We start from the raw sequence: 13,833 nt of genomic DNA, 5'->3' as shown, positions 1-13,833 counted from the left end.
AACATCCTCCAGTCGGCTTATCCCCAGAGCCCCTTCCTCCATTGGCCTGCAAATTTTTGCCCAACACACCCAATGTTTCCGCTTCCCCACTCAGAACTGCCCCACAAAAAATCAGCAAAGATCCGATAAAGCCTCTGGACAATTGCCTTCGGAGGCACCAACATTGCTACAATGTGGATGGGAATGGAGGAGAGGACATGCCTTAGTAGCGTAACCCGGCCCCCAGAGGATAATAGTTTTCCCTTCCACCCTGCCACCTTGGTTCTTATTTTCTCAACAATGCCGTCAAAGAAACAGATCTTCATCCTCCCAACATACAAAGGGGCTCCCAAATAAGTAATTGGAAGAGTCTTCCTAGGGAAACCCGTAACCGCCCCAACCATCTGAGATCTCGCCAAGGATGCCTTTTCTCTCATCACATAGCAGCTTTTTTGCTTATTTACCAACTGCCCCGAGGAAGCTTCATATCTGCCAAGGAACCCCATAATCTGCCCGAGTGAGTTCTTCAAACCCCTGGTGAAGAAAATAGTGTCATCAGCGAATAGGCTGTGTGAAATACCAGGGCACCCCCTAGGCAGCCAGAAGTAAGATGCATGCCCTTCCACAAAAAGGGACTTGATGCCCCTGCTCAGCACCTCCTCGGCCAAGATAAATAAAGCTGGTGACAAAGGATCCTCTTGCCTCACCCCACCTAGAAGACTTGAAAAAGCCGGATTAACTACCACCCATCACAATTGAGAACTAGCAGTTCTCCACCGTCTTTCGAACAAGAGCTATCCAGGCCTCACTAAAACCGTAATTGGACAGGACAAGCCATAAGAAACTCCACTCTAACCGATCATATGCTTTCACCATATCGATCTTTAGGATCACATTCCCCCCCTTGTCTTCCGGTTCAAGTCATGAGTGACCTCCTGCAGAATAGAGATATTATCCTGGATGCTCCTTCCCTGTACAAAAGCTCCCTGCTCCTCCCCCACTAAGGATGGGAGTAACCCTGCCAACCTGGAAACAAAGATCTTGGCAATAATCTTGTAAAAGAAATTACAGAGGCTAATAGGGCGGAAATCAGCCATTACCTCAGGGTTTTCTTTCTTGGGAATAAGCACCAAGTTGGCCGAAGTGAAGCTTCTGGGAAGATCCCCACCCTAAACAAAGTCCACCATAGCAGCCCAAACATCAAGGCCCACCACCTCCCAACAGGCCGTAAAGAAATACCCCGAAAAGCCATCAGGGTCCGGTGCACTATCACATGATAAGGAGAAAACAGCCCCCTTCACCTCTTCCAAGGTGGGTGCAAGAAGAAGGGCCGCATTGTCAATCTCTGTCACAACCGTGGGAATCAAAGCCAGCAAGCTCTCGTCAACCAAACACCCCTGAGACGTAAAGATCCCCGCAAAATGGCGTACCGCCTCAGTCTGTACCCCTGTAGAGTCAGTAATAGACTCACCATCTTCCCCTTTGATTTTAGAAACAGCAGCCTGCCTTCGCCTGATGTTCACCATGGACTGGAAGAACTTTGTGTTTCGATCCCCTTCCCTCAACCAAGTCACTCTGGACTTCTGTTTCCAGAATATATCCTCTTGAAGCAGAACTCCTTGAAGATTGTTCCTTGCCTCATCACTGGCCCTCAGGTCAAAAGCCACCTCTCCTTGGTCACTAAATCCTCCGCATCTCTAACTTTCTGATGAACATTGCCAAACACCTCTCTGTTCCACCTACGAAGCCTTTTAAGCTTCAAGAACAACACCAGAAGGGGGGACCCGCCCACTCATGCAGTCCATTGGCCTTTGATAAAGTCGATGAAGCCCTGGTGTAATAACCACATCTACTGGAATTTAAAGGCTGAAAAGCCCTGAGTGGTCGAGGTGGAGAAAGAGAGCCAAAGTGGAGCGTTGTCAGAACAAGTGTGGTTAAGATGGGACACCTCACACTGGGGGAAAGCCTCAATCCACGTCTGGTTAAACAAAAACCGGTCCAACCTAGCCATGACCCTAGCAACACCTGACCGATTGTTTGACCAGGTAAAGGTATTACCCACATACCCTGCATCAATAAGGCCCGCATCATTGACAAACTTCCCAAACTCATCCAAAGACATCGAGCAAGCAAGGCCACCACCAAGCTTTTCCAACGGGGACACCACAGCATTGAAGTCCCCACCCACAGTGGGAAAAGAGTTGTCCTAGAAAATAAATCAAGCCTCTTCCACATCTCCCTCCTATCCGCCACCGAGCACAGACATTGGACGAAGGTGACAACAAAGGTTTCTGCACTGGCATCCTCACGCTGCAATGTGATGAACTGCCGATGCTCTTCCAACACCGAAACTCGAAGTGACACACGCCAGAAAACCCAAAACCCCTCTACCACATGCATCTCCTCCAGCCCCACTCGCCTCCTAACCAAGCACGCCTTGGGTTCCGCAATCCCCACAATGTCAATCTTGTGCAGATTTATCAAGGTTTTCAAGCACCTAGTGGTAGGATTGTTCCCAACACCCTGGGCATTCCAAAACAATCAACTCATTTAGAACCGGTTGGGGTGGTTTCCAACGATCTCATAGATCTTGTAACTGGACGCAGTGGCTTCTCCTTCGCAGGCCTCCCATTCTTAACCTTCTTTATTTTCTTCGTGTTGTAGACATGATTGGCACTAAGAAAAAGCAGATGAGAGGATTGTTCCCTTCCCACTCGCCAGCCAGCAGGAGCAGGACCAAATGAATCCTCACTAAGTCTGTCCATCGTCTTGCAGATACGGTCTTCTAAGAGAGTATTAAACCCCTTTAAGCTTTCAAGCGCAGCCTTGCGACTCAAACCAGGCGAGTCACACTAGTCCAGAACCGCAGAGTCATCCCTCGCCCTTCTGGGCCCAACCACTCCCTCAAAGAAGCGTACCGGGGCCTCACCCACAGACTTTGATCGAACCAGCCCCTTGTCACCATTAGTCGCAGAGCCAACCTGCTCAGCTGGGTCAAGCGGCGTTGCCACCTTGCTTGCCGCAAGCTCCCCATGTTCTGTACAATAGGCCGCAGCCCCTTCAGCTGGAAGCTCCCCTTCCTCCTCAGCCATGGCACCAGGCCCTCTGGACCAATCTCACGAGCCAAATTGACACCCTCCACGCCACCCCCTAGCTGAACCCCTTTTTGCGCTGCACCAAGAATAACATCGCTGGGTTCAAAACTCTCCGCCATTCCGTCTCGAACAACCAGTGCCTGCTGCCCCGCAGGTCTCCAGTGGCCTCTACTCCTTGCAGCACCCCGCCGGGCTCCAGCCGGGCTCTGAACTGCTATAACCCCAGCGCCGAGAGCAGCAACACGAGAAGACCCCTCTCCTGTAGGGATGAACACCCCCTCGCCGGTTCTGTTCCCCATCGCAACCTCCAACCCTTCGACAGCAGGACCTCGAGAGAGAGGAACCCCACTGGGACCAGCAGTAGTCGTCGGCCTTTCCTGCACTTTGTCTTTCTGCGATTTCCTGGACACCTCCCTGGTATGGCCAATCTTCGAGCAAAACCCACAGTAAGAAGGGAGACGTTCATAACAGACCTTCTGGTGAAACCCCTCTGAATCACATCCAATCCACACCTTCGCTGGTAGGTCAACCCGCAGATCCACCTCCACACAGAACCTCACTTCCACTGTACGAGTGCAGTTAGCCGTCGCTGCATCCACCTTTAAGGGCCTACCACTCGCCCCAGCAATGGACAAAAGGAAGTTCCCCTGATAAAAGTTTACTGGCAGCCCCGGCAGGGAAACCCAAATGGGTGCAAAGGGAGACTCCCAGCCCGAAACGAAATCTGAGGTCCACTTCATAAACCGCAGCATGAAACCTTGGACAAAAACCTGCTCTTTAAGCCAAACCTTCACAAAATCTGATGACAGGGAGAACCGCAGGAGATGACGCTGGTCCAAGGCTGAAATCACGACATCCCCCTGCAGGAACAATCGCTTCTGAAGAAACTCCTTGATCACAAAAATCGAAGGCCTACCGTAGCTGCACTTTGCAATCAGAGAGTTGGCGAAAGCCTGCTCCGACAGCACTACTTCCTCCTTGGAGAAGAAAATCGCAGGCTCCCCGTAGTAGGTTGTGGGCTTCTTTAACTTAATTGCAACCCTTGAAACAGCCAGCGACCTGGTTACCACCTCAGTGAAAGAGAAAGCCGAGGCCCTACCAGTGCTGTCCACCAGAGGATCTGGGGGCCGCCCCTCTCGAGAAGGAGGGTCTGCCATGACCACGATCTCACAAAATGACAAACCCTACCATGTGCCACCAGAGCCTAACATGCGCACCCCTCTCGGAAAGAAAAAACGATTAATGCACTGCATTCGTCTGTAGACCCCCCCTTCAGCGTATACTAGTAAACTTGGGTCAATAACCACAAGTACCATTTTGAGTGTTTTTTTGTGTGAAAATAGTTCATACATTATGTTGAGAATGGCAAAAGTAGGCTGTGTACAAAAAATCAGACCTAAAAACCATTTATGGGCCTCGAAACCACAATCTTGAATTGGCTAGGGAAATGTACCAGGTTTTGACCTGGTTTCGTCCATATCTCAGTTTCGGGCTGGTCGAACCAGGCCGAAACCCAAGATTTAGAACCTTGATTGGTGGTACCATTAAGGCTCCTCATTCAAGTTATCCAACATATCAGAAATGGGAGACCGAGAACTCAACCGTTATGACTTGGTTGATTTTTTCTATGAAACCTGAGATTGAGAGGAGATTTATGAAAGGAGACAACCAAGGATATTTGAGATAGTCTCTCTAAGACTTTTGACCGAGTGGGTGACTCGGCTAAGGTCTACCAACTCCTCTTGAAAGTCATCACATTGAAGCAGGGGAGACAGGATAATTTATAAGTATGATAACACAGTTATTGGCCTTTGGGAGGAGTACTATTATTATAGGGACGGATCCAACTGTCCAACCAGAGGATGATGCAAAGGTCTAGCGAATACTTGAGAAGGAACGTGTCATGATTCTTCTTGGTGGGCTGAACTAAGAGTATGAACCAATTTGGGTGCGAATCTTGGACCGGTCACCCCTTCACTCTTTAGATGAAGTTTGTAGCTACTTACAAAGCAATGAGTCCCACAGAGTGGCCATGGGAATTGTACAATCCCTTGAGCGCTCTGCCCTTGCATCAAGTTCCCATAGAGATTGGCGAGATGGTGGTAGAGGCCAAATGTGGAGATAGACTCAGATGTCATCACTGTGGCAAATCTGGACACACTAGAGGGCGGTGTTGGGTGGTTCATGGTTGTCCCATTGGTATGTGTGATGGTTCCATTGGTATATGTGGCAGCAAGAGAGGGGAAGTGAAGCACAGACCGTGATGGTTGAGAGTTGAGACTGACTCTATGGGGTATCCATCTGGACTACAGGCAGATCACAATTCCCTCTCACAGGAAGATATTGCAGCATTTCATCACATTATGTCACTGTTGGGCAGTGCCAGATCTTCAGCTTTCGCCTTGTAGGTCGCTACATCCGCGCCTTCCACTGCCTCTTCTTAGGTCATTGACTATGGAGCCACCGATCATCTGACTAGTATGTCTCAGTGCTATGACTCCTACATTGTCTGCTTTGGTCAATATAGGGTCAATGATGGTTCCTTTTCCTCCATTTTTGGTAAAGGTGGTGTTCATGTTACTTCTATTTCCCTTAACTTTGTTCTTCATGTCCCTAACTTTGCCACTAATCTCTTGTCTGTGAGTCACTTAACCAAATCCTTGAACTATTGTGTCACTTTCTTTCCTTCTCATTGGCTCTTTCACGATTTGGTGATGAAGAGGATTATTAGCAATCGATGTGAAGAGAAAGGGGTCTACCTATTTGAACCCAGGACATCTTTTTTTACTACAACTCAGTCTTATGTGTGTGGGCATAGTGACAATAGTATTGTTGATTCTGTGTTGCTTTGGCTACTCCTTTTTTGGTGTTATGTCCCACTTGTTTTCTTCCATTTCTGCTTTGGCTACTCTTTTGGTGTTATGAAAAAACAATTTTCCACATTGTTCTTCCTCTTATCCTTATCATGGTAATAGAATGACGGTTCCTTTTCATATTGTGCACTCTGAGTTAGAATGTAGGGAATGCAAGAGAGCAATAGAACAAGAGAGAAATAGGTGAGATGAGAGTAGGGGGATGAAGAAGAAGGAGAAGAAGGAGAAGAGCACAAGAGAGATGATGGTAGAATGTTGTGTGTTAGAGAGTGTTCTCCTCCACACATATCTTACTTCACTAACTTAATATGTGGAATTACATACAACTCCCTAGGGAGGTGAAAAGTAAAAAAGGACAAATACAATGTAAGACAATAAGTAAATAAAATAGTTCCTAAAGTACCCTTAATACATAATTCTGAACACTCTGATGTTTGGGGCCTTGCTCCTATTTTGTCTCATTTATTGAGGATTGTTCCTGCACCACCTGGACTTTTTTGATGAAACACAAAGTGAGGTCTATGATGCTTTCAGAAATTTCTATCAAATGATTTCTACTTAATTTGATATTAAAATTAAAATTATTCGTTCTGATAGGGGGCGGGGGAGTACATGTACAGTGGACTCCAATTTTTTTTTTTACTGATAATAGCATTGTCTATTAGCTTGCATGTGTTGACACACCCCAACAAATGGGGTAGCTGAGAGGAGAAATCTTCATTTATTGAAATTATGGTCTAATAAAGGTTCTTAGTGAAAGTAGATGGCTTATTTTAAGTTTGACAGATCTTTTGAGTGTAATAGAGCAATTATCTGCAATACTAATGAACATTTAAAGATTTTGAAGTATGTAGAGATGTGCATATAGCATTCTTTGCCCCTCCTAACTTCGAAGAATATTGGCCGTTATCACTATGTAGCACATATTGACATTTGTTTTCAAATATTTTGATTTTATGTTTCTTTCCCATAGTAGCCATTAGCAAAACTTTGCACTGCTTTTTCACTTGTGTCCATTAGTTGTTTTTTATCCTTCTTAAATTGTTTGATCTCTCTTCCTTGATTTTCCCGTCAATCCAACTTATTGATTAGTATCTTTGAATGGATCTACTTCACAGCCTGCAGAGAAATATCCAAATATTTTTCCTGAAAAGTCTCTCTTCGGGAGGTAACAAATTCTATTCCTTCCTTTATGCTTCTCCTTTAAATAATAATGCCTCAGTTCATCATTTTTCTTTGTTTAATTTATGCTGATGATTTTTGTGATATTTTTATTGTGATGTAGGTTTCCATATTTATTACCTTGCCTTGTCACATCAGTCTTTGCAGTGGCTGTATTTGTTGCTTGTTTTTGGCTTCCCGTATGTTTCATCTCCCAACAATTGTGGTTTTCCTTTAATGAAGATGCTAGCTTTGTCAATGTTGTTTTTCATATCCTATCAAAAAGAGTTGACAAGGCGCCTAGGTGATCCAAGGCATTGGAGGGCCACCTAGGCCACAAGGCTCCCTAGTAATTTTTTTTTGGGAAAATTTCTTAGATCCACTAGATAAGAACCGAATTACAAGATAGGTAGGTTTCAAATTTGTTTTACATCCACCACTTTCTATTTTAAAAAGATTTACTTAATCCCCAAAGTTGGTTAGTACTCATGCCACGCAAGAACAAAATAAAAGTAAACTTTCAAAATTGCCCCAACCTCATTTAACTGTTTTAAAAACGGTGAAATCGGATGAAAGTGCACCTTAATTGTAGGAGTAAAAATCGAAACTCCTATTATGCCCCTCCAAAAAATAGAAACCTACTAAAAAAAACAAAAAATTGCCCCAACCTCATTTAACTGTTTTAAAAACCGTGGAATTGGATGAAAGTGCATCTTAATTGTAGGAGAAAAAAAAAATCAAAACTCCTATTATCCCCTCCAAAAAATAGAGACATATTAAAAAAAAAAAAAATAAAACATAAAAAGAGAGGATGGTGGGTAGGGTTCACAAACCCTTCTAGGGTTTTAGTATGTTCCAAAATACCATCCCTGATACCTATTCCCGCCCTCTCCCGCCCCGCGGTGAGATCCCATTCACCGTAGGTGGAAGGAAACTAGGTCAAAAAAAAAAAAAAAACAAAAAACAAAAAACAGGATTGAGAGAAACAATAAATAATAATAATGAAAAAACAGGTAAGGAAAATTGTTCCACTTTCCTCATATTTTCCCCATCGTGGTTTCAAACAGATTTTTTGGGGCAATTTTGGAAGTTTACTTCTATTTTATTCTTGCGTGGCATGAGTACTAACCAACTTTGGGATTAAGTAAATCTTTTCAAAATAGGTAAGCAGTGAATATAAAGCAAATTTGAAACCTACTTGTCTTGTAATTTCCGTTTTTATCTAGTAGATCTAAGAAATTGTCCCTTTTTTTTTTTATATGAATGGAATATGGACTATACTAACCACCACTACTTTGGTACCTTTAGAAGTAAGAAATGATAGAATCCATTATTCTTCACATCCAGTATAACACACCATATAAAATCATCCAGCACATTTTTTCTGTCCTCATAAATTATATCGCCATTTGACGAGCATAAAAATGAAAAACATAACATGTACAATTTGAGCATTTCTATGTTGTGTCAATCCACATATCAAAGATTCCAAAACAAATTTCCTAAAAAAAAGGGATTCCAAAACAATGGTTTTTAATAGCAGTCTATGGTCTTGACTGTAGACCTATAAGCTAACAACATATTATTTTAAAGAATATTTCTTTCCTTCCACCGACCAAAGAATATGAAGCACTTTTTCATTTTCCAAAGCTACTAGCCATCCCCACTCCGCCTCGACAATTGGAATTGCGCCTCAGAAAAGGAATCCAGGAAGAAGAGGAAAAACCGAAGACGAAGAAGAAAAGAAAAAAAGAAAAAGAAGAAAAAAGAAGACGACAACGACTAAGAGGACTTACCTGTTGGCTAAGGTGACTGAGAAGGAGAGAGAGAGAGTGCAAACCGTGGGGAGGCGGACTTGGATAGCTTGTTCGTAAACACCTCCTCCCCTCCTTTATTTATTTAATGAGTAGAAACTCTAAAATGATTTTCCTCATTAAAAAAACCTCTATCCCCTTGAGCAATAAATGTAGGAATTCTAAAAAGAGTTGCCTCAAATTACTACCTCTCTCTCCTTAGCAATAAATGTAGGAATTCTAAAAAGAGTTACCTCATAAATGACTCTCTCCTCTCTTACCTATGAATGAGAGTGAGCTAGGAGAGAGAGAGAGAGAAGAATAAATGAAGAGGTGCTTGGACTGAATCATCGACCTAGGCTCTTTCCCCTTCTATTAATTGAATATTATTTATTGATAAGGATTCATATTCTTATTAATCTCTCTTTCCTTAATAATGTTAGAAGATGAGAGAATAATGTAGAGTTGAAAATAGGAGAATGGCTTGAGTGAGTCGTTTGTTCACTCAGCCCCTTCATATATATCATTCAATAATAAGGCAAAATTACAATACTGTTCTTGTACAGCTGAGTATGCTAATAACAACGAATAAACAAGGAAAAAGACCAAAAGTACCCTTATTGGGTTACATAACTCAACACTCCCCCTCAAGTTGGGGCATAGATATCACACATGCCCAACTTGACTAGACTAGGATGAAATTACTTTCCACTTAGCCCTTTAGTGAATACATCAACAAGTTGATTATCAGACTTCACAAAAGGTATACAAATCTGCCCACTTTCTAACTTCTCCTTGATAAAGTGTCTGTCAATCTCCACATACTTAGTACGATCATGTTGCACTGGATTGTGGGCAATGCTGATTGCTGCCTTTTTTTGACTATACAACATCATTGGACGATGAACAGAACCACTAATGTCTTGGAGTAAACTCTGAAGCCACAATGACTCACATATGCCCTGGGCCATGGCACGGAATTCAGCTTCGGCACTGGACCTTACCACCACATTTTGCTTCTTACTTCACCATGTGACAAAGTTACTTCCTACAACAGTACAATAACCTGAAGTGGATTTCCTGTCAGGATTACCACCCCAGTTAGCATCTGTGTAAGCCTCAATGCGAAGATGATCATGCGGAGACAGGAGAATCCTTTTTCCTGGAGCTGACTTTAAGTAATGGAGAATACAAAGAACAGTCATATGAGTGGAGTAGGGATCATGCATGAACTGACTGACCAAGCTTACTGCAAATGCAATGTATGGTCTAGTTTGGGAGAGAGAAATTAGTTTTCCGACCAACCGTTGATATCCTCCCTTATCAACTGGATCACCATCCTTCTCTTGCAGACGAGTAGTAGCTTGCAGAGGAGTGTCACATGGATGACATCCTAACAAACCAGTCTCTGGGAGTAGATATAGAACATACTTCCTTTGGGAGAGAAAACTGCCTTTGGGAGAATGGGCAACTTCAATCCCAAGGAAGTTCTTGAGCTATCCTAGATCTGTAATTTCAAATTCTCGTCCTAAGAAGGTCTTCAGGAGGGAAACTTCCTCTGAATTATTACCAGTCACAACTATGTCATCGACATAGACTATAAGAAGAGTGACTCTATCCCCATTTCGCTTGATGAACAAGGTGTGATCCGCATTACTCTGTTTGTATCCTGTAGAGATCAATGCTTTGTGGAACCTGCCAAACCAAGCTCTAGGAGATTGTTTCAGCCCTATAATGCCCTCTTCATCTGCAAACTTTCCCATGAGTCTTGTCACAAGAAAAACTTAGAGGAACCTCCATATAAACCTCCTCCTCCAGCTCTCCATGAAGGAATGTTTTCCTTCTTACTTCCTATCTTCCTCTCTTGTCACTTGGATTAACCTTACACCATTTCCAATTGCAATAGGTTCTATTCCTCCCAGTTCAGCCAAGAAAAGACTCAGTAAGCATAAAAAACAGATTTTGCTGATACCTGGGAAGTACCAAAGGATCGAGCTATGCTCCTCAATCGAAGAGATTCTTCAATAAGGCTGTTGGAGGTCTGAAGTAGGACCCTTAGGCGATCCAAATGGTACAGATCTCATCCCAAGTGGTGGAGAGATGAGAAAGTGTTAACAGGAATAAAACTAGAGTAAAGCTTGGAGCCTTGGATGATTAATGATCACCCCAAGGTCCTAATTTTTATTAATGAGAATAGAGGACAGAATTATAAGTAATCAATGTGGGACTAAACCCACATAAGAATAAAACAGTAAAAAAGGTCCAGAATACCCCCCATGGTATTTTGACCCATATAATCCGACACCCCCCTCAAGTTGGAGCATATATGTCGTGCATGCCCAACTTGACTAATATAGGAAGAAACACTTTGCCACTTAGTCCCTTGGTGAACACATCGACTAACTGATCAACAGACTTCGCAAAGGGAACACAGATGAGTCCGGCTTTGAGCTTCTCCTTGATGAAATGTCGGTCAACCTCAACATGCTGAGTACGATCATGCTGGACAGGGTTATGAGCAATGCTAATGGTTGCTTTATTATCACAATAAAGCATCATTGGAAGATGGACAACATCACCAATATCCTGTAACAATCCTCTAAGCCACAAAAGTTCACAGATTCCTTGTGCTATTGCACGGAACTCTGCTTCAGCACTAGACCTTGCCACAACATTCTGCTTCTTGCTATGCCATGTGGCAAGGTTTCCACCCACAAAAGAACAATAGCCAGAAATTAACTTTCTGTTAGCAGAGCTAGCTCAATCGGCATTAGTATAAGCTTCAACCTTCAGATGACCATTGGGAGAGAGAAGAATTCCTTTTCCGGGAGCAGACTTCAAATATGATAAAATACGAAGGACTGCCTCCATGTGAGAGGAATAAGGATCATGCATAAACTGGCTCACCAAACTTTCAGCAATGGCTATGTTAGGTCGTGTGTCAGAGAGATAGATTAGTTTGCCCACTAATCGCTGATAACGGTCTTTGTCGACAGGTTCACCCTCTTTTTCCTTAAGTCTTGTAGAAGCTTCCATAGGAGTATGTAAAGGATGACAACCTAGCAACCCAGTCTCAGACAATAGATCTAGGACATATTTCCTTTGAGAAAGAAAGATGCCCTTTGAAGATCGAGCAACTTCTATCCCTAGAAAATATTTTAGAGTCCCCAGATCCTTTACTTCAAACTCACGGCCAAGGAAGTGCTTCAATTTCTTGATAGCATCACCATCATTACCAGTGACCATAATATCATTCACATAGACTATGAGAATAGTTACTTTGTCACCAACTCGTCTGATGAACAAAGTGTGATCAGCATTGCTTTGCTTATATCCTGCTGAAATCATAGCCTTGTGAAACCTGCCAAACCAGGCTCTAGGCATAGTTCGAGAACTCGCGAGATCTCGTCGAGATCTTGGCGAGTTTCTCGGTTTTTTGAGAAACTGAGACGAGTTGGCATACGAGTTGCAAAAGTGCAACAACTCGATTGAGATCTCGAGAATCTTGACCCAAACTCCTTTATATGAGTGCTAGATCTTGAGATCTTGGTGGAAAACTTGGTATATAGACACCTATCTATGCAAACTTTGGTATACAGACACTTATTTAGGCCAGGAACTAAGATAGACGCTTATTAATGCCTAACAACATTTAAGTAAATGTTTTTGGATTTGTATTTCATTTACTTAAGATATTATTCATAAATAAGCAAATACCCCCTTATTTGAATCCAATAAAAATAGTTAAAAAATCAAATTCCAAAAGGAAAAAAAGTCAACCCCGTTCAAGAACAAAAACTGGATTTTTGACGGTAGGTGCAATTTTCAACTTTCTAATGCTGGAGTTTTTCTCAAATCTAAAAATTCCATAAATCTTAATATGATAAAACATTGCTAAAACCAAAAGTGCGGTAAAATATTCATTTGTTTTGATGTCCAAGAAAATATTTTCATTCAGAGCGATTTTGACAGCATTCGTGCACACCAAATTAAGTTTGACCAGTACATAACTTCTATTTGGACTTTGTTTTTGTAAAATCTGATAGTGCCATTGTGTTTAAATGACCTAAAATAGGCTGAATAATAAGTTTCAGACCCAAACTAGGTTTAAAACCCACTGAGTTGAGGCTTTAAGTCGAAAAAAAAAAAAATGCACCAACTCGGTGAGATCTCGGCGATCTTGACTAGACTCGGTTTTTCAAGGGGCCGAGTTGGTACCGAGTTCCGAGTTTTAGTACCTTGGCTCTAGGTGACTGCTTCTAACCATAAAGAGCACGCTTCAATTTACAGACCTTGCCTCTGGTCCTATCATTAGAGAAACCTGGTGGAACATCCATGTATACCTCTTCCTCAAGCTCCCCCTGGAGGAAGGCATTCTTTACATCCAACTGCTGAAGATCCCACCCAAGATTTGCAACACAAGATAATAACACCCTTACAGTGTTGAGTTTCGCCACTGGTGCAAAGGTCTCCTGATAGTCAACTCCGTAAGTATAAGTGAACCCCTTAGCAACTAGTCGTGCCTTATATCGATCCACGGTCCCATCTGCCTTCTGTTTGACTACAAAAACCCATTTACATCCAACTGGTTTTTTCCCTAGAGGAAGAGCCACAAGATCTCACGTATTTTTTTTGTGTAGTGCTCTCATTTCTTCTGACATTGCTGCCTTCCACTTTCCATCTATAGATGCTTCCTGCCAATTTTAGGAATGAAAACAGAACAAAGAGAAGATATAAAAGCACGAAAAGAGGGAGAAAGAGAACTATAAGAAACAAAACGAGATATGGGATGCAGAGTGTAAGTCCTAGTACATTTGCGATGAGCAATAGGTAGGTCGGAGGAAGAGATCTTACTAGGAAAGGAAGAATCTGGGTCTTGAGCTAGCAACTGGATGGGTATCGGTGCTACAGTGGATTGAAGGTGCGCCCTTT

The 13,833-nt window shown here is 42.8% G+C and overlaps 1 protein-coding gene across 2 annotated transcripts in view; it reads left to right on the top strand.

The window, feature by feature from the left end:
• LOC122643963 (protein ZINC INDUCED FACILITATOR-LIKE 1-like) overlaps window positions 1–13,833 on the top strand; it is a 127,646-nt gene that overhangs the window by 47,329 nt on the left and 66,484 nt on the right. For both annotated transcript variants that reach the window (XM_043837543.1, XM_043837544.1), the window contains exons 8-9: window positions 7,066–7,115; window positions 7,233–7,308. In XM_043837543.1, coding sequence (XP_043693478.1) covers window positions 7,066–7,115; window positions 7,233–7,308 — 126 coding nt within the window. The remainder of the gene's footprint in view (window positions 1–7,065; window positions 7,116–7,232; window positions 7,309–13,833) is intronic.

This window comes from Telopea speciosissima, chromosome 10 (genome assembly GCF_018873765.1).
Source record: "Telopea speciosissima isolate NSW1024214 ecotype Mountain lineage chromosome 10, Tspe_v1, whole genome shotgun sequence".
Taxonomy (NCBI): Eukaryota; Viridiplantae; Streptophyta; class Magnoliopsida; order Proteales; family Proteaceae; genus Telopea; species Telopea speciosissima.
This window is presented reverse-complemented; position numbering and strand designations above follow the sequence as displayed.